General features: G+C 42.8%; 2 protein-coding genes across 5 annotated transcripts in view; both read right to left on the bottom strand.

Annotated features, from left to right (window-relative positions):
• Positions 1-9,044, bottom strand: part of CHRNA5 (cholinergic receptor nicotinic alpha 5 subunit) — a 76,862-nt gene extending 67,818 nt beyond the window's left edge. For 2 of the 4 annotated variants that reach the window (XR_008618587.1, XM_007124530.4), the window contains exon 1: positions 945-1,256. Coding sequence is in view for 1 of the 4 variants with exons in the window: in XM_007124530.4 (XP_007124592.3) it covers positions 945-1,071 (127 nt within the window). In the remaining 3 variants the exon portion in view is untranslated. Of the gene's footprint in view, positions 1-944; positions 1,257-8,926 lie in introns of those variants that run through there. The other 2 variants (XM_028495172.2, XM_055088154.1) reach the window with 1 other exon arrangement.
• A 5,423-nt stretch (positions 9,045-14,467) lies between these two features.
• PSMA4 (proteasome 20S subunit alpha 4) lies at positions 14,468-21,421 on the bottom strand. Its single transcript, XM_007103456.3, has 9 exons — positions 21,319-21,421; positions 19,872-19,898; positions 19,604-19,646; positions 19,172-19,334; positions 17,836-17,913; positions 17,423-17,511; positions 16,615-16,745; positions 16,004-16,127; positions 14,468-14,882 (listed from the first exon to the last, which is right to left on the bottom strand). Exons 2-9 carry the CDS (start codon positions 19,872-19,874, stop codon positions 14,728-14,730), a joined length of 786 nt encoding a protein of 261 aa, XP_007103518.1. The 5' UTR covers positions 19,875-19,898; positions 21,319-21,421; the 3' UTR covers positions 14,468-14,727.

A 21,421-nucleotide genomic window follows, 5' to 3' on the forward strand; every position in this document is an offset into this window, starting at 1 on the left:
AGAATCAGGAATCAGAGTTCAAAAACTTTAAGGAAGGAAAGACAAGAAAAGGTTCTGCTTATACCCAAATAAAGTTTCCTCACTCATAAAAACTGAAATACTGGTGTAATGAACTTCAGCTTTTACCTCTTGCTTAAAGGAGTCTTACTTTTTCTATGTTTAGATCACACCATAGGTGCTCCATAAGTAGTAGTATTTTTCTTCAAGGTGTTGAGAGGGCAGACTCAAACTTTCTGAAGCTTTGAATTTAAAAAAGTACTAAGCATTTTCTTTTATTGTTTCTATTCCTGTCCAAAACATTTTGAAATAGAGAAGGCTGGGAAAAAGCTCTATTCCAAGATGCTAAGGAGGAATTTAGGATGCAAATGGTTAGCCCGCTGCCCAGCCTTCTACAGCTAACATGTTTCATCTCTGGGCAAAAGGGAAGATTTCAAATGCTAAGGGGCGAGTTGGGAAGGAGGACGGGGCCAAGGGGTAGAAGATCAAATCCTAATCCCTAGTATTAAGTCCAAGGAGCCTTCATAGTTGCCTGTGAATAAAGTAACTACGTGGGAAGCCCAGCTGAAACCAAGAAAGGAAAGCCCTGCTGGAAAACGACGGCATCTTTTATTGAAAAAGTTGTATCGAAGTACACACTAAGTCACCCAGCAGTCTCCACTGATGCGGGTCATGGAACAAAATTCAAAGAGGCCTTTTCACTGCATTTAAATGAACACATCTGAGCATTTAAACTGAAACCTCACCCCAAGCCCCCAGGAGAAAAATATAACCGCCCTCCGTAACAAGATTTTCGGTGCGGGCCGCAGCCTCGCGGCTCTCCGGGCACCGGCGTGGAGCTGCCCCGGCCTCCCCGCGGTCCCCGCCCGGCGCACCCCGGCGTCCCTGAGCCCCGCCGCCCGCTCCGAGAGCGAACCCACGGACCGCCCTCCGCCGCCCAGGCTCACCTCCGGGCACGCCGCCTCCCGCGCCCCCCGGACCCCAGCGCCCGGCGACCAGCTGAAAAACGAGGAGGAAGTGGAGCGGGCGGGGCCCGAGGCTGGGGACCTTGCGCTCCGACCCCCGCGCAGCCATCGCCCGGGACCCGCGCGGGAACGCAGGGAGCCGCCTCGCGACGGCCGCGTGGGGAACGCGGACTCGAGGGACCGAGCTGGGAGTGTGGGTTGGAGCCAAAGATAGCAGCGGCTGCGGAGGGGTTGACCTGCTCCTCAGCTGGAGACGGGGTAGCACTGCCCGCCGGATTTGGGCGGGCTCTGGGCGCGAGAAGAGGCTAGGGAAGCCTAGCTCCGCCCAAGCCCCGCCCCCGCTCACCTCTTGTTCCGCCCATCCCCGCCTCGTCCTCTCTGGCCCCGCCCCTCCTACTCATAGCCCCGCCTCCGTTCCGCCCCGTTGTTCCCCAGGCCCGGGTTTTGGCCCCACGCTATCCATTCTAGCTCCGCCTTTTTCATACCTGGCCCCTCCTCACCACTCTGGCCCCGCCTCCAGGCCCGACACCTGCCGGGTGAGATGTTGGAGCTCAGAGTCCCAGGAAGGGCAAGACCAGAGGATGGCATCACAGGCGGGTCCTTAGTCTAACCACAGAGTGACCTTGGGCAAGCCGCTGCATACCTATGATAACTACCATTAATTAATGTCTGCTCCGTGCCCAGCACCAAAGGGGAACCAGACAGACCGCTCTCAGCAGACAGAAAACCAGTAAACATAAATAAAGTTATTGAGTTGTGATGAGAGACGCAAAGGAAACAGGCGGGAGGCTGAAACATAGTGGAAGGGCACTTACTCCTAGGCTCCCGGCTGAAGCTCTCTCCAGTCAATCCTGCTGCCCACTAAATTCTTCCTTGCAAGGTAAATACCAGTCGCAGCTTGCCTACCTCAAAAGGCTGTTATGAGAGCCAAGTGATCCCCAACAGAAGACCAGCGAGGCGACACTGGGCAAGTCACCCTCTGGGCCTGTTTCTTCATCCTTAAAAGGAGGAGGATAAGCTGGAGGACTTGGAAGGTCCAGCTCTGACACTCATTCAAGCCATCCACAGAAATGATTTGCAGGTGTCTCAAATGTGGACAACGCCCTCCATGCTGCCATCAGTTAATGTTAGCAAATATCAGTGACTCCATCTGCCGCAGACACTAGCAACTCCGATGGTGATTGATAAGATTGCTAGAATTCCATCTCAAATCGCACTAGATCATACATTTCATCCCTTCTATTCATAATTGATTAGACAGCTTCATTTGGCTGAAGAGATTCAGGCAAATCATCTTTGAACTTCAATGGCAGTGCGTTTCTCTGATTCTTCACAGTAAGCTTTACGGATTTGACACCTCTAAGACTCCTTGTAAGCAGAAATATCACTCCAAGCTCCAGACTCTGAATCTGTTTAAAAACTACACCTGGTTGCAAAGAATCCAAAGGTGAAAATTAGTTAAGACTTTTTTCCCCAACTAAGTACCACCAGGAAAATGGAAACAATATCCGTTGAAACTAGTCTGCTTAAGCTGGACTTAGAGAAAGAAAGGGGCCACAGAAAATGATAACCAGGTTGTCACTAATTACACTTCTACATAGGAAGGAAAGACAGTATTGTCCCTTATTTCTATTTTGCTCTGAAGAATTTATGGGGCATGTAGACACTTATGCAATTCACCCTAACAGTATTTGGAGAAAGTAAAGTGTTATCCTGCTTCTACAGCTAGGGGATTTGAAACTGAGTGGCTGAATAACTGTTGAAGGTCACAGCACCTGTCAGTGGAAAAAATAGAATTAAATGGCTGTTAGCTGAGCCATGGCAAGCATAATTGGGACTCCTAGGTCTCCCCAGAGTGTTATATCAATAACCATGAGAACGGACTTCCCTGGTGGTGCAGTGGTTAGGAATCTGCCTGCCAATGCAGGGGACACGGGTTCAAGCCGTGGTCCAGGAAGATCCCACATGCCATGGAGCAACTAAGCCCGTGTGCCACAACTACTGAGCCCACGTGCCTAGAGCCCGTGCTCCGCAACAGGAGAAGCCACTGCAATAAGAAGCCCGCCCACCGCAACGAAGAGTAGCCCCTGCTCACCGCAACTAGAGAAAGCCCGCGCACAGCAACGAAGACCCAACGCAGCCAAAAATAAACAAATAAATAAATAATTTTTAAAAAAATGATTAAAGGGGTAAAATTATTTTAAAAATAACCATGAGAACAACAGTTATTTACATAATCTGTGAAAAAAATAAAACTTGTTGTTACTGTTCTTAAGTGAAAGGCAAAGTGTGTAATTTGTTGGGCACTTTAAAATCCAAGCAAATAATTATAGAATATAATGTATGCATCTTGGATGTTTTCTTCTAGAATGATACACCAATTACTCTCGGTTGCTGGATATGGTGGCAGCACCTGACTCTGATAACAGGCGTTTTCACACTGCTAGGAAACGCTGGCTGATCAAATGACAATGGAAACTGGTGCTGTTGCTGTGGCCACCACCTACAAAGGTTCCCTAAAGTAGCATCTGTCTACCAACTTTCTGAGATTTGACCAAAGGGACTGTCATACAGTCTACAGTGCACCCATATCCCAGACACCACATTTCCTCTGAAGATTATGGAATTTTTGTTACACTTTCCTGCCCTTCGCCCATCCTACTCCTCCCTTTCCCTGAATATCCAAACCCACCCTTTCTTCAAGACCCATTTCAAATGCCGCTTGCCCCTTGAAGCCTAGCCTGGTTCCCCCACCAGACACAGACTCTCCCTTCTCTGAACTTCCAGAACACTTTTATTTCTCTCACAGCACTTAACAACGTTCCATCTTTTGGTCCATTTCTCTATACATCTTATGTCCTCTACTAGATAATGAAGTCCTAGGCTTAGAGCCTATGTCTTATTCATCTTTATAATGCCCACTAGCCAGTGAGTGCCTTGCCATAGAAAGTGGAATATAATAATTATCATATTAACCTTGCTAGGTAGTGGGAGAATATAATAATCTAAGCACTTTTTAATATACTAGCCCATTTAAACTCCAGCAGTATTAGAAGTGTGGTACTTTTATTACCCTTGTTTTGTTTTGACCTCTCCTTTTCACTGCTCTTGGCAGGTTCCTCTTCTTTCACCCAGACTCCGCATGTTGGGAATTCCACAGGCTGAAATCTGGGACCTATCTCTTTCTCTGTACACTCTGCCCCTGCCTCCACCCTACTCCCCCCACTTCTGTGATATTATCCATTTCCCTGGCTTTAAATACCTTCCACATACTGGCAATGACCAGATTCACACTCAGGTGTTAATCTCAACTCTGTGTCTCTGTGTATGTGACATCATCGTCACTTGGACATGTCAGTTAATTATGTCCCCAAACATTTTGTCCTCTTAGTCTCCCCATCTCAATCCATGGTACCACCATCCAACTAATTATTCAAGTGAAAAACCTGGAGGTCATCATTGGTTCTTCCCTCTGCTTCACCCACCAAGTCGAATTCAACCTTAAGTGCTGTTTACCTTGAATCTATCTGGAATCCATATCTTAATCCTCCTCTCCTACAGTCAAGTCCATGTTTATCTCTAGCTTAGACTCCACTTGCACTCTCCGGCACATTCTGAGGGCAGCCTGAGTGAGCGTCTTAAAACAGAAACAAAATCCCAAGCCCTTGCCACCCGTTAGAGTGGCCCCTGCTGCCTGCATTGACATGTCCCCCCCTCCCCCCTCCACACACACCGTGTTCCTGGGTCACTGGCCCCTTTCAGTCTCTGGAAGCAGCCAGCATGGTCCTGCCTTGACATCAGCTTCTCCCTCTGCCTCTGCCCTATTCTCTCCCCAGCCCTCCTCCTCCCATGCTTTGCCTAATTCCTACTCCTCCTTCAGGACTGAGCTTATTTGTCACCTCTTGAGAGACAAACGAACCTAAGCTGGGTCTTCCACTGCCTCTGCCTATTACTCTGTATCACTGTGCCCTGCCCTCCCCTCACCGTCACAATTTTTAATGACATAATTTTAATGTGCCTGATTCCCCCTATAGAAAATTAGCTCCAGATGGGCAACAGCTGTGTCTGTTATCCACCGGTGGGTGCCCAGTATATGGAGCACACAGTTGATGCTCAAAATGTTTGTTGGATGAATAAATGAATGTTAAGTAGTTGGCCCAAGATCTCTGAGCTAGTGAGGTAGAAAATGGTGAGCAGGGATTCAAACCCAGGTGGCCTGACTTCAAACTCAACTGAATCTCCCTCTGTAGACCTCATCCCTAATCTTTAAACCAGAGCCTTAAAACCTGCCTTGCAGGACATAAAGCTGGTAAAGCAAGCACTCAGCTGCAGGGCCCAAGTGTTCAATAGCTGGCAGCTATTATTATTTGTGTGGCAGTTATTCTCTGATGTGCTTTTGCACTTAAGAAACCCTTAAGCAAAGGGGAGATGGTGCTTTGGAGTTAAAAAAGAGCACATGAGAAGGGAATTAGGGGGCCAAATAAATAAGAGGAATCAAAAATAAACATTGTCGTTTGCAAGTGGTATGACCTAATGAGTTGTCTTTTATATCAACGTTGCTGTTGACTTTTCTTTTTTATAACAGGGTCAACTGAGCTAAATTCAGAGCTAGGCAGATTCTCTGAATCTTCCATTCAGCATTTCCATTATGGCTTGGTGATAAATTCTGCTGTGAGCCTTGGAGAGCCAAACTGAAAAGGTAATTAAAGATAAAAATGGATGCTGTCAATTTTACTGTTGAAGTTAAATGCATTTTCACAGATTAAAGGAAAAAAAGCAAGTATTGATAGGATATTAAAATCCAGTTCTTCAAAATAAATGATATAAAAATAAAAGGTCCCTTTCAGGGGCTATTTCAATGGCTGTGATCAAAATGTAAAAGAGCAGACATATTTCAAAGCAGAGAGCTTTAAAAGAAAATTAATTGGCCACATTTTTATTAGATTGTAATAGCTAAATAGTAGCACATAAAATCAAATATCACAAAAAGTATAAACCATGTATAAAACTGAGCTGTCTCAATAGAATTTAATAATAGCATATATGCGTATATATATATACACCACAATGTCACAGACCCAATTACCAATAGAAAAACACAAGAGAACAAAGAAATGGCAGTTCATTACAAAACAAAATAAATTATAATGTGTCCTGAACAAATACCAGCTCTTGTTATAAATGAAGATACTGTTTTCCACCTTAAGAAAGTACACTGTAATATCCCATGCCCTCTAAATGTTGAAAACTTTTATATCTGGAAGTGATGAATCATATGATGAAAGAATTTTTTTAAAGACAAATGTGAACAATACTCTATTGTGTACTTGTAACTTGCAAAAGAATAGATCTTAAATCTTCTCCACACACACACAAAATGGTAACTATGTAGAGGTAATGGATATGTTAATTAGTTTGATTGTGGTGATCATTTCACAATGTATATGTATATTAAACATCAAATTTGTATACATCAATGACAGCTCCATAAAGCTGCTAAAAAATAATTTCCACAGTAAAAAAACCACAAATATGGATTTCTGTAGATAAATTCCTTCAGCAGATTTGCAATTACTATGCAAAAGCTCAACATTTGTGTATTAGATCAACACAATTTATTAGAAATATGTAAATATTGATTGCATTAAATTAAGTGTTCTTCATAGGTGACATACTATTATAAATTTTAAAAAGAAACTTATGCCCTTACTTACTGACCACAAAACACAATTGCAAATGCTTGACTCTGTGCAAAAGGTAGAATTTAAATATTCTTATCAAATATACAGCCTATATCTCACTCTCTTTCTATTCTAGAAATGAGAGGTATTTATAGACACTGCCACATATACCAAAAATAAATCCAAAGGACAAATTATACTGCAGGTATAGACCACAAATGCTCCAGAAATTTGTAGCTATGCAGCAGAATTGTCCTCTTAGAATTTAACTCATTGATTGCCAATTTAATTGTCCCGAGACTATTCCCACCTCAATCAAGGGATATTAAGAAATTATGATCCTCAAAAGCACTCAAAAAATTCAAAATTAAATATATTTCTCTTCCATTTGTAATTTGTAAGCTGCCATGTAATGCGTTTAGGGATGTGAGGATAAATTAAAAGCAAAATGGAGCCGTTTCTCTACTATGTTTGGGACTCTGCTCTAATGATCTGCTCCTCTAATTTATTTAGCAAGGTTCATTTTCTCATCTAGCTAGTGATTACTAATTTATGTCAAGTTTTCTATATGCATAAGAAGCAAGACCAGATGAGCAACCTTTTAGCAATACAAAAAACTCCCTCTGAAAGTTAATGTATGGCACTGATTGTTCCAGAGAATCGATTTTCTTTAACCTAATTCTAAGCCACCTGATCCAAGTCTCTCAAAATTGGAAATCATTTGGTAATTTCCAGTTCCACAGCTGTCTCACACAAGACACAATCTCTCCTTGCTCTTCTATAACACGCCTGATTAATAATCTTATTTATTTTCTGCTTTCCTCCCCTAGACAGTAAGTTCCATGAAAGCAGACACATTACCTATCTTGTTCACTGTATCATCCTGAGAACTTGACAAATAGCTGATTCTCAAATAATTGTTGAATGAATAGCTAGGAGGTGACAAGGCACTATTTAAGTTAATCATGCAACTTTAATTCCATTGTTCAGGCTAATTAGGAATTGTCCATTCTTTTTTTTTTTGGCTAGATATTGTTTTAATGAGAATTATAAAAGACCAAAACCATTTTTTTGCAAACTGCCCTTTTTTTAAACAAATGATTTGCTTTTAATTATATATATATAATTTTCTCCAGTTGAGTCATACCTTCAAACATTTTCTTTGAAAGTTTAGGGAAGACTCATTTTTTTTTATACTGGAAAAAAAATCAGGCTCTCTTCCTCCCACCAAATATCTTGGACAAATCACATCTGTTTAAAATTTATTCTTGTACTTATTGGTTTTGCAAAAGAATGCATCGTCTTACACAGTATTTGTAATTAAAAGCACTTAAATAGTGCCTTTTAAAAATAGATACCAATTATATATTTAAAATTGCACATGATAGGGGCTTCCTGGTGGCTCAGTGGTTAAGAATCTGCTGGCCAATGCAGGGGACACGGGTTCGAGCCCTGGTCCAGGAAGTTCCCACATGCCATGGAGCAACTATGCCCATGAACCACAACTACCGAGCTTGCGCCCTAGAGCCTGTGAGCCACAACTACTGAGCCCACACACCACAACTACTGAAGCCCAAGTGCCTAGAGCCCATGCTCCACAGCAAAAAAAGTCACCACAATGAGAAGACTGCACACCGCAACGAAGAGTAGCCCCCGCTCGCCACAACTAGAGAAAGCCCGCGTGCAGCAATGAAGACCCAATGTGGCCAAAAATAAAATAAAATAAATTAAATTCAAACAATAAACAAATAAAATTGTGCATGATAAAAGTGATAAAACCACAAATTTACTAGAAGTATGTTATAGACTTTGGCATGGGGAATATCTTTATATGCACGATACTAACAACAAGAACTATAAATGATTGATAGTTTTGCCTGCATAAACACAAAAAGCCTTCACTATACCTGCATCAAAAATGAATTTTTTAGGGCTTCCCTGGTGGCCCAGTGGTTGAGAGTCCGCCTGCCGATGCAGGGGACGTGGGTTTGTGCCCTGGTCCGGGAAGATCCCACATGCCGCGGAGTGGCTAGGCCCGTAAGCCATGGCCGCTGAGCCTGTGTGTCTGGAGCCTGTGCTCTGCAACGGGAGAGGCCACAACAGTGAGAGACCCGTGTACCGCAAAAAAAAAAAAAAAAAAAAAAAAAAAAAAAAAAATTTTTTTAGAAGTTAAATGCTCTGATAGAAAACTGAGCAAAGGAGATGGACAGTGCACAAAAGAATACAAATGAACAATATCTGGAAGAAAAAGAAAAATAAAGCATTTGACATGGTTTTACTCACTGTGTAATGTGCAATATTGTTTGCAGAATTCTTCCCTCCCAGGGATATTGGTTTTACGCCAAAACAGCAATAAGAAAAAAGACGTTAGGAAATTTTAAGAGTAGTTCATCATATTCACTTAATGTCTTTTTTTTTTTTTTTTTTTTTTTGTAGTACGCGGGCCTCTCACTGTTGAGGCCTCTCCCCTTGCGGAGCACAGGCTCTGGACTCGCAGGCTCAGCGGCCATAGCTCACGGGCCTAGCCACTCCGCGGCATGTGGGATCTTCCCGGACCGGGGCACTAACCCGTGTCCCCTGCATGGGCAGGCGGACTCTCAACCACTGCGCCACCAGGGAAGCCCTGAGAAAGATGCTGGTAATACCACTTTTACTACTGAACATTTTTTTTCACTTAATGTCTTTTAAAATTAGATTGTAACTACTTATCTGAGTTGAAGACCCTAGTCGTCCTCTACTCCCTCTCTCTCATCCCTCACTGTGTGGGAGCCTCCCTCCTCTCTGTTCTTAGACCCTCATCCTTCCTTGACTGACTATTTCGGTAGCCTCCTATCTGGTTTCCCTGCCTTATGTCTCTTCCTACTTAATCCATCTTCTGGACTCTAAGAGTTAGAGTGTTAATTATTTCTCTCATTTACTTAAGAATCTCAGCAGCCTCTGCATTGTATCGAGCACAAACTCCAAGATCTGTGAAGCTGTCTTCTCTCCTTAGCATACGTGTCCAACCTCATCTCTTGTTCCTCTTCTTCCCCTAACGAGCTATGCTCTAGCTCTGCTCAGCGACTGATTTTCCATAAAAATGTGAAGCTTTCCCACTGCCAGGCCTTTACACAAGCAGTTCCTTCTGCCTTTACTCCCTAACCTCAGTGTACAGCCACCTGGAGTCTAGCACATCCTCCACATTGTCAAGTAATTGATGACAGCCCTGCCTTTCCTGCAAGACTGAACATTAAGAACTGAGGATGAGGGGAGGGGTAAATTGGGTTTTTGAGATTAACATATACACACTACTATATATAAAATTGATAAACATCAAGGACCTAGTGTATAGCACAGGGAATTATATTCAATGCCTTGTAATAACCTATAATGGAAAAGAATCTGAAATAGAATATATGTATATATGTAACTGAATCACTTTGCTGTACACCTGAATCATTATAAATCAACTGTACTTCAATTTAAAAAAAAAAAAAAGAACTGAGGACATGTCTTACTCATCCATGAATCCACATCACCTAAAATTACCCAGGAACATGGTAAATATAAAGAAATAAAGAAATGAATCTACTTTCTGATTTTTTTCCAGAATGTACAATATTTTTGCACTGCTAAAACAAATACTTCCATGGAACTTTCAAAGTGCTGGACTGTAGAAATTCCAGTCTCATTTTCTGATTAAGAAAAACACCAGCAATAAAATTATATGCAGGAACATGATTTTTTTCCACTTTATTTTTAAAAACATGATTTGTAACTCACCAAAATGAAATCAACTCAAGATTTTGATTTTAAAGTTTGGCTCAAGATTTGAAACTTTTAGCCTTTTGGTTTCCTATTTGTTTCTGTTAAGGTGCTCTTGTACCCATAGTGCCCCTGTGAGAACCCACAAGTTTTGCCCAGGTGAGAGGATGAAATGCCTGCTGTAGGTGGAGGAGTGGCCCTGTTCAGATGAGGATTGCTAAGCTTACATTTGGGATGCGTCATCAGGAACCAGAGGGGTCTGCAATCTAGGGCTAAAAATACACCACAGAACAGAGAAAAAGAAGCTGGGTGAGAATCTAGGCTAGCAGTCAGCCCGAGAGCAGGAAAAAACCCAGTTATAGAATAGGCCCTGCTGCAACCCCACCTTCTACCTTTCCCCCACAGTATGAAATTATTTCAACAAAAGGGTGAATATGTCAAAATTTGCCCATCTTTTGGGTGAAGTTCTGAAGACTTGCTTCTAATGTGGTGGTAAAATATGCTAAGCTGTCTTACCCACTACAGTCTTTGAAGTTGTCACAACTTTAAGCACGTGTTGAAGGGGTGATCAGAATATGGAAAACCCACCAGTTCTACTGACCTGGATGGAAAAGAGGTGTATTTTAGGATTTCACTCCACCATATCAAGAGCCACTATTCATTCCTTCATCAATATTTATTTGTTACCTAATAGGTACCAGTTTCTGTTCTAGGTACTGGAACATAGCGGTTGAATGAAACAAAGTCCTTGCTCTGGAAGCTTATATTCCAGTGGGGTAGACGGACAGTAAACAGGCCAGATGGTGTTGAGTGCTATGGAGGAAACTCAGCAGGGAGAAGGAGAATGTGAGTGTGTGGGGAATAGACTGCTCTTCTGTAGGAAGTAGCCAAATAAGGTGACATTGAAAGAGAGCATGAGATGAGTGGGCCATACTGATATTCCCAGGGGAAGAGTATTCCCAAGTCAGAGGGAATGGCGAGTGCAAAGACCCTGGGATGGAAGAGGGCTTGTTATTTCAAGGAACAAGGGGGCTCATCTGATGAGCACAGAGTGAGGAAGGGAGCACAAGGTGGAAGAGAGGGTAGCAGAGCGGCCAGAGTATGGGGCACCTTGTAAACCAGTGTAAAGAATCTGGCTTTTACTGAGCAAGAAGGGAAGCCACTGGAGAGTTTCGAGCAAACCAGCAGCACAATCTTACATTTTGAAAGGCTGCTGTGTTGAGAATTGGCTGAAGGGAAGGAAGCAGATGGAGGCTGTAGCAATAGTCCAAGTGAGAGAGAATGGTGGCATGGACCAGTGTACCTGCAGTGGTAAATGGTTGGATTCCAGATACATTCTGGAGATAGAGCCAAACAGGATTTATCATTTCTCTTCATCTACCTCTACTTCTGTGCATAGCGAGACTGAAAGGTCATTTTACGACATACAGTCAACCCTCATTATGTACAGATTCTGCATTTGCAAGTTTGCCTTTAACCCCAAAATCAATACTCACAGTGCTCTCCTGATCACAGTGGACACGCACAGAGCCATGGAAATATTTGTTGCCTGATGTCCATTTTCCCAGCTGAAGTCAAACAAGGGGCCACTCTGCCTTCTTGCTTCAGTTCATACTGTAAACAAGTGTTCTTTTGGTCATTTTTGTGTTATGCTTTTTGAAATTTTGTTGGTGATTTCACTTCTTAAAATGTCACTTCAGTATAGTGCTCAATAGTGTTCCTAAACACAAGGCGGCTGTGATGTGCCTTACATAGAAAATATATGTGTTAGATAAGCTTCATTTAGGTATGAGTTAAAGTGCTGTTGGCCGTGAGTTCAATATTAATGAAGTACCAACGTACATTAAATGTCTCTAAACAGAAACACACATAAAACAAGGTTATGTATTGATCTGTTGATGAAAGTGTTGTAACCAGAGGCTCAAAGGAACCTAACCTGTTATTTCACTTGGAGCGATGGCTCAGAATTTGCTAATTCAGCGTTCATGCTGACTTTACAGAACATGGCTACCACGAACAAGAATCAACTGTATAAAGAAATTTAGAAGATTCAAAAAGCACTATGTCAGGGCTTCCCTGGTGGCGCAGTGGTTGGGAGTCCGCCTACCGGTGCAGGGGACGCGGGTTCGTGCCCCGGTCCGGGAGGGTCCCACATGCCGCGGAGCAGCTGGGCCCGTGAGCCATGGCCGCTGAGCCTGCGCGTCCGGAGCCTGTGCTCCGCGATGGGAGAGGCCGCGGCGGTGAGAGGCCCGCGTACCGCAAAAACAAACAAACAAACAAACAAAAAACAAAAAAAAGCACTATGTCAAAGGGGCTTGGAAATAGCTTGAACACCACCACGTGCAGAAAACTCCAAGACACTGCTATTCCTTACAAGCACTTAATGAGGGATTAGGCTGGGACCCCATATCTGATTGACAACACTGCTATGGCTCAATGCACTGGTTCTCATCCCTGGCTGTCCATTAGATCACCCGGGGAGATTTTGAGCAACGGTAATGCCAGGGTCCACTGCAGAGGTTGCTTTAATTGGTATGGGGTATAGCCTGGGTACAAAGAAATTTAAAAGCTTTTCAGATGATTCCAATATGCAGCAAAGCACTTCTCAAACTTCAGCATGAATTAGAAACACATGCAGAGCTTGGTAAAACAGATTGCTGGGCTCTATGCCAAGATTTTTATTCAGGAGGCCTGGGATGGGACGCTAGAATTTGCATTTCTAGCAAACACCCAGGTGACGCTCCACAGACCACACCTTTAAGTAGCACTGCCCTACAGCACTTCCATCAGAGGATTCTAAGTGACAGCATCCTAAGCAAAGCTCAGCGGTGGAGCTCCCTTTGGCCAAACTGAACTATTCTCATCTTTTGGTTCCTTTCCCTCTGTGGCCTTAGTTTCTCTTGCATAACCTTCCACATGGCTTGGGCTGCTGACTGGGAGGAGCTGGTCCTAATGCAAGACCCTCAGTATTCTTTCCTCACATCCACACATCAAGTCTGGCTTGGCTCAGCCCACACGTTCATTCTCAAACCCATCCCTGGAGACACACATGGTAATCTGGCCAGACTGAGTGATGTGCTCACCTTTGTGAAAGGAGTGGGATTATCTGATTGACAGACCTACCAGGACCACCTGGAGTAGAGGGGCAGAAAACCAGAGTGGCAAACCCGTAGCTTACAGGAATGATGAGCTCAAGGCAGTGGTCACCTCTCGGGGGTAGAGGGAAACAGAGAAGAATGAGACCTGAAAGGGACACACAGGGGGCTTCAAAAGTACTGATTAATTTGTTTCTGAAGCTGGGTAGTGGGTACACAGGGCTTTCATTTTAATTCTACCTTTCGCGTTTTACTATGTTTGCACGTATGTATGTGCATATACACACACACACAAATTTTTAAGTCCAGTATGAACATCAATATCAAAGGTTGGCGAACGACTCTTATTTCACTAGAGAGGCTTCTGATAGAGTAATATCAGATGAGGCCTAGGAGAAGGACAGCTCTCCGTTTTGCTCAAATTGGGCTACAGGTTCTCCAAGATGGTAGGGGAACAACGAATAGAAAACCTTCACTGCACAGTTCCCACCTTTCTCTTTTTATGATGTTTACATTTCTGTCCATTTTAACATCTTATGTAAAAGTAACTGGGACTTCCCTGGTGGCGCAGTGGTTAAGAATCCGCCTGCCAATGCAGGGGACACAGGTTCAATCCCTGGTCCGGGAAGATCCCACATGCCGCGGAGCAACTAAGTCTGTGTGCCACAACTACTGAGCCTGTGCTTTAGAGCCCGCGAGCCACAACTACTGAGCCCATGTGCCACAACTACTGAAGCCTGTGGCCTAGAGCCCATGCTCTGCAACAAGAGAAGCCGCCGCAATGAGAAGCCCATGCACCGCAATGAAGAGTAGCCCCGCTCGGTGCCAACGAGAGAAAGCCCGCGCGCAGCAATGAAGACGCAACACAGCCAAAAGAAAAGTAACTGCAAGAGTAGCCACAGTATACATAAAGTGTGAAAAGACCACAGCCCTATTAATCCTGGTATCTTTAACAGTTATTGCTAGAGAATTTTTTCCTTCACCATTTCCATTCTTTCCAAGTTTTATTCAAAAAAAAAAAAAAAAAGAAGAGGGGGAGGGTGATTAAGATGTCCATAAAGAGTAATCATCATTACAATATTCACCTGGACAGCAATAATAAGGACCCAATTCAGTTGGTACCATCCTATTTTCCCACTAGACAAGTTAAAAAAAAAGTCAAAGCTTTCTCAATGTGGAAGAATAGGACAGCTTTTACACTGAAATGGTGCCCCAAATGAGTTATAAAATCCCTGATTTTGTCTTCTATTTATCCTTTTCTTTCTGTTCTTTTTCTTTCTTCTCACGCTCAGCTTTCGCTTCTTCTTCCTCATGTTTTTTGATCAACTGTTCCACTTCCTTTTGTTTGAGAACTCTGATGACTGTCTTTCCATTCTCTCTTGTTAGTGTGGCAATTTCCACTAGAAGCAAACACACACACTTGTAATACAGACAGCCATACTTAGCCAAAACACTTAATAAGCAACCACAGTTTAATCTCTTCATACCATTTGAGCCTTAGTACACCACTTTTCCAAGTTTTCTGCTTAATATAATTCATGGATACTTTCATGGAAACAAAATACCTTCAATATTGTAATGTTTTTATGAATATTTTTACTTTAATATCATCTTTATCTTCACCCATACTAACTTTCTGAGCTTCTGTTCTGTTACTTTTGTGGAAAAAGTACAACCAGCCAATTGCTCTAGCTGGCCTGACCAGAAAGAAGCAGTTTCCTTGTTAGAACCTCTGAAGGCTCAGCCAAAATCTTTAACCAGTACTTACACTTATTTTTCATGAACTTTTCAAATCTCTTTTTCAAAACAAAGGCATGAAAAGCAGCTCCCATGACTATGGATGAGAAAAGCAGACTAATGCCAAAAGAAGGAGAAATTTTGAGAAGGGAAAATTGAGTAGTGCCTCCTTGAAATTAGGTAGAAGTAGACAAGAGGACAATCTGCAAGTAAATGGCATTTTTTAAAGCAACACCAGGAGCTAAGTTATCCTAAACTAAATCAATACGTTAATTTACCACAATTTTTGAAAAACATTATTTACAAATATTGTTTTATATGGTCATATAACTTTCGTTAAATAAAGCATTTACAATTGCAAACATGGGCTTAACATACGAGATCAGTAGATTCAGAAGAACAGAGGGTACAACTCATGCAAATGTTATACCTCTGATAAAGGACACCAAACGTATATAACCATATAATTACTTTCATATTCTTTCTTATATGTACACATGAGCACAGATATCATTGTCAAGAAGTCGATAAGATAAAATAGCATGGATCAGATTTAACTATGAATATTGAGAACATTCAGGCTCAAGTTCTTAAGCTTGTTATGTAGTGTGGGACACTGACTCCAGAACTTGTCAGTGTTGACCTTGGTCAAGTCTTAGGAAATAGCTGTAAGGTCACCTAACTTATAAGGCTGCTGTTTCAGTGCACTATGATAACATGTTAAAGGCCTACTCAATCAATTCCCTCACTAAGCAAACAAATTAGAGGAGTGGACATAAATTACCTTTTTCAGCAGAGAGCTTACTAACATCCATGGTCTTATTTAGGACTTTGATAGCTAAAGCAAGAGCTGACTTCAAAGTCATTTCTCCTTCTTTGTAATCTTGTTTTAACATCGACACAGCTGCCTAAAAAACATAAGGAAGAATCAACATAGAGAATTTCCTTTAAATTTCTGCAATTTTTAGGAACATGAATAATGCCTGAATTATTATTGGCATTATAACCAACATAAACAATTTTGATGGCAGGGAGGGTTGACATGGGACAGGGGTGCGAAGGAGGGATGCTGATGATCTATGAATGAATCCCAGGTATCCATGATAGAATTCAGGGGGTCTGTGAACTAGTATGTGGGAGACGGGGGAACTAGATCTTATTTTCAAAACTTCTAACTGAAAATTAGCACTTCCTTTCATTATTACTGTAGGCAATAAGCCCTAGTAGTATTAGTAGTACCTGTGACTTCATCACCAATAGAAATCACAGATATTTTCATATCACATTAAGGCTGTTGCAGCTACCTTAAAATGTTGTTTACACTCATCAGTACTTTAAAACTATGGCAGTTACTAGACCCTTTGCTACATTCTATAGCAACACAAAAATACTCACAGCGCTATTATTTCCAATGCATGTAGCTTTCCATCCTCCATAATTTCCGCTAGGGTCACTCTGATAGAGCTGAAAGCCATAGTGCTTATCCCAGCCAATGTAAAGCAATGAAACACCAAAGGGACGTTTTCCTTTAACAGAGAAAAAAAAAGCTAAACATACCAACAATCTAAATTTAGTATCACTATGGTTACTTGAGCTCAGTGGCTAACCCCTTTTCTGTGAAGTTAAGCATTCATAAACTGTTCCGTGTTCTGGCCACCACAGATAAGCTCCATCAAAAATTCCACTTTTGTTTCTAGGATTTGGATGCAGCCAGGAGAGGGAATAAAGACAAAGAGGACCAGTGCTAAATTTCATCATTATGTAAAAAGCAATGTTTCCTGATTTTTTTTTTTGCGGTACGCGGGCCTCTCTTACTGTTGTGGCCTCTCCCGTCGCGGAGCACAGGCTCCGGACGCGCAGGCTCAGCGGCCATGGCTCATGGACCTAGCCGCTCCGCGGCATGTGGGATCTTCCCGGACCAGGGCACAAACCCACGTCCCCTGCCATCGGCAGGCGGACTCTCAACCACTGCGCCACCAGGGAAGCCCTGTTTCCTGATTTGAAAATGTCATTTTGGCCTTTCAATAGTTTATTAATAAAATGTTTGACAGTCTACATAGTGGAAGCCAGTTAGTTCATGAAGTGAGAATGTATGAAAAGTGTCTACTTATTTCATTTTCAATTTCATTTTACCATCTCAAAAAGGTTATTACTCATAAAATGTTTTATCTTTTGGGAATAAAATTTCCAAAAGTTTCAGTACCTCCAAACTGTGTATAAGCCTGTTTGATATCACACAGTGCTGTGACCAACTGCTCACAAGGAATTGGCTCCTGATACTGCAATAAATACCTAGGATAAAGAAACTGGCATATGAATAGTTTTCTCTAAAACACTCTATATACACACTCTAAGCCAAATACCCCCTGAAAAGAAATCTCTGCCATGGGGTCAACATAATAGTCACTTATAAATAATCTAAAGGGGGAGAGTAGAGGGCATGGCAACATCTTAATAATCATACAGTAACTAATATTTTACAAGTCTGGTTAAAGAAAAAAACACTGTAATTTGCAATTAATAGGTTTTTAATGACTTTAATCTTTACAAAAATGAGTTCTTAGAAACATCGAAACTAATTTTACATATCATCAATTACAGTATTTATGACCATACCTTTGAGCAATGAGCCTCAGTTCATTGGTGAGAACATTAGCATCAGAAGTTATGCCTGCCACACTGCAGGCCATATCCCTTGAGGAAAAGAAAGACATTTATCTGTAAGCAGAGAAGATGTTTACCGGGGTATTTACAAGGTTTAGAAAGTACTAAGCTCTATTAGAAATTCATGCTTCCTCTCAGCTGCTACACCCTTCAGACAAAACCTATGTGTTTTATCTTTGTAGGAAACTTTCAACTTGATGTCATTCAACACATAAGATAAACAAATGCACACTTAAGTTCTTCACAACAGATGTATTTACTATCACCACCCTGTGAACAGGGCAAGAGAATAAACACTAGGAAGCTAGGGTAAATCCCAAGAAGATTCAACCACAAAGAAGAAAAAGGTTTTGCCAGACAGGAAGACAGACTACCCCACGCTCTTGGGTAGTAAGTACTCTCACCTCCTAAGGCCTAACTTGATGGGGGTGAGGGTGAGGGGAACTGAAGGGCAGGATATTTTATGAGCCTGCCTAGGAAGCTCAGGGCTAGGCTTACAGGGAGGGTGCATTTCCTTTATCCACCCCCCTGCCCCGGCTCTCCTACAGCCTCGACACCCTCTGGCACTGTGCCTAATCAAGCCTGCAAGCTGCTGAGGGGCCCACCAACAGTGACTCTGTGGAGGGATGACACTTTCTTGGGTGAGTGTATCAAAAAGGCCCTATAACCAGAATTCACCTGGCCCACCACTGAAGGGAAAGTCTCCAATGAGCAAATCTAGCTCTCTGCTAGCTGCAAAGCCCTGCACACCCAACTGTAACAGAAACTTCACTAAGTGTACAGGGCTTGTTTAAACTTTTCCCAGACCTTCAGGAGGCCTGTTCTTTGGTAAGATTCAGTATAATTCAAAATAATTCCTGAGTAACCATTATAAACAATACCTTGAGGGCCTCCTATATGCCAAACACTGTGCTAGTTTATCTCATTCATTTTATTTTATTTCATTAAACTGCCACAACCACTCTAGTAGGCGCTGAAGCCCAGAGAAGTTAAACAATGGGTGTGAAGTCACAGCTTACATTGGTAGAGCACAGATTTAACCCAAAGCGGTGTGACTACCAAGCTTGTACTCTTATCACTATACAACGCTGTTTCTCCACTAACTACTTGACCCTGCACTTAAAAAGAATAACATACATGGTCCTGGGCCTCAAGGAAGTTTCAAGCAAATAAGTTAAAAGTAAAAAATTTCAGAAGTAAAAACAGAACAAACTGTTCAATTCTATCATGTCACATGGAATAGCCCTCCCAAAATATGATGAGATGTTTTCCCTAAGATTTCACTTACTCATTCAGTTTATAAATTTTTTCAGAAAAAAAGACTTCATCAAGAAGCTTGTGGATGTTACGTCTCTCTGCTGCAAGCAGAACACCATCATTTGCTAAAATTCCCAAACAGGTGCCTGCATGTCCTATAGCTTCCATGGCATATTCAACTTGGTACAAGCGACCTACAAGACACAAGCAGTGAGAAACCAAGACTCTCTTCCTTGTTCTTGCACCACTGGTTCAAGAGAAATCAGCAACAACACTGGAGGGCTACAAACAAGAGTCCCGCTTTTACTCATAGTCCTATGATGTACATAACCTGGTGATCATTACTACAGAAAGGATGAACAACTTAGTATTTTAAAAAGTTTGTAGATTCCCCACCCACCCCTAAAATTCAGTTAAAAAATTTTTTTTAAATTTGAGACAGATCAAACAATTTATATTTTACCTTCTGGAGAAAATATAGTGGTCCTGGAGTCATATCTTCGAGACTGCAAAGGAAAAACATACAAGTGATTCCTGCCCACTTTTAGTAAGCCAACTCCTGTAAACCCACAAATCATTTTACAGAACACATCCTGGTATACAAAATTCAGAGAGTGGGAGGAAACTGGTAAGACATCATTCCATTTCAATTTTCTCATGCAAGTCTGTAAGCTGAGTACAAGCAATACAATTTATCAGGCAACAGCTTACTGGCATGTGTATTAACTCACCATGTTTTCTGAACTTTATGATAATTCCTGTAAAAAGAAAATAGGATAATTATTAAAACGAAACTTACAATTTAAAAAGCACTTCTTGACTTGAAAAAAAAATGTTTTCTTCACTCTCTTCATTCAGCCAACATTTCCGGTGCACCAGGCACTATGCTAAATGCTGGAATGCCAGCATGGGTAAGAGCAATCCCTTTCTTAAAGAGCGTACAGTCTGGTGGTCAGGTGAGGGAGGAAGACACAGGACAATTATAAAGCAATGTGGAAACAGAGGCACTAAGGGTAGAGTGGGAAGAGGGTTGGAGAAAATCAAGAAAGTATTTTTTGCGAAACACATACAGAAAATGAGCCCAACTTAGAGATGGGAGAGGCAGAAATAAGGCTGAAAACATTTAGGTCTAAGAGGAAGAACAGGGGAAGAAAGAAGGGAAAGGCATTCCAGGCAGAGGAGAAAGCTTGAGCAAAAGGCACTGAGGCAGGATAGCTTAATGGGTGAGAGAAATTGCTGAAGTTAAAAAAAATATGAAAAAACTAAAGAACTAAGCAAGTATCCAGACCATGTAGAGCTTTGAATGCCAAGCTAAGAGGCTTAGGCTTTCTCCAGAGAATGATACGGGGTCCTGAACTATGAAGGGGAGGAGCGAGATGGTAATCTTTGGCATCATTACTATTACTGCAAAAGACAACACTGGGGCTTAGTGTGATTTGGTGGAAAAGCCAAACTTCGGCCTCCTGAGCCAATTTTCCCAAATTCTAGAATATCGGTAATTAAAAATGTAAAGATAAGCAGGGATCAGGTCCCGAAGGCCCGCGTGCCCAGGTAAAAACTATGAATTCTACCTCTTAAGCAATGGGGCTCCAAAGAATGATGCTGGGTCAAAGAGCCACAGGAGGTGACCGGCATTTTAGAAAGATCGCTCTGGCTGGTGAAGACTGGGGCAGGGTAACCAGTTATGAGGCTACTGCAACACGCAGGTGAAAGGTAAGGCTAGCCCTGATTAGAGAGCCAGGAGAGCACAGAGAGGAGACCGCCGGGACTTCTGATTCGCGAGATAACACAACTTTCTCATCTCCACGCCAGACGCAGGACAACCGCCCGAGGCGAGTTCACCCGCACCTCCTTTCCCGCAGGTTCACTTTCACTACGGACTCTTACAGTGACGGAGGCAGCCCTACAACTCTGCCCTGCCCACCGGCCCCGCGCCCACCCCGCCGCTCGAGCGTCCCCAGCCCCGTGGTGCCTGCTCAGTGCAGGGAAGCCCGACGGCGGCCGTCCGGAGCCAGTCCCGCGGCCGGTCCATCACCAAGGAGCCGGTGCAGAGTCATCGTGTCCACGGTTCCTCGGCGGCCGCTGCAGGCCGGGATCAGCTCTGCCGCGACGCTTAGGATCCCCGCCCGCGGAGAGAGCGGCCAAGCTTCCGCGAGTGCGCAGGGGGCAAAGGCTCACCGAGGGGAGACGCTGAAGAGCCTACACCAAGCTCTTTCTCCGCGACAGAAAACCCACCACCACTGCCTGAGTATCCGCTGCTAATATGGCCCCCGCGCGTGCG

This window comes from Physeter macrocephalus, chromosome 11 (genome assembly GCF_002837175.3).
Source record: "Physeter macrocephalus isolate SW-GA chromosome 11, ASM283717v5, whole genome shotgun sequence".
Lineage (NCBI taxonomy): Eukaryota > Metazoa > Chordata > Mammalia > Artiodactyla > Physeteridae > Physeter > Physeter macrocephalus.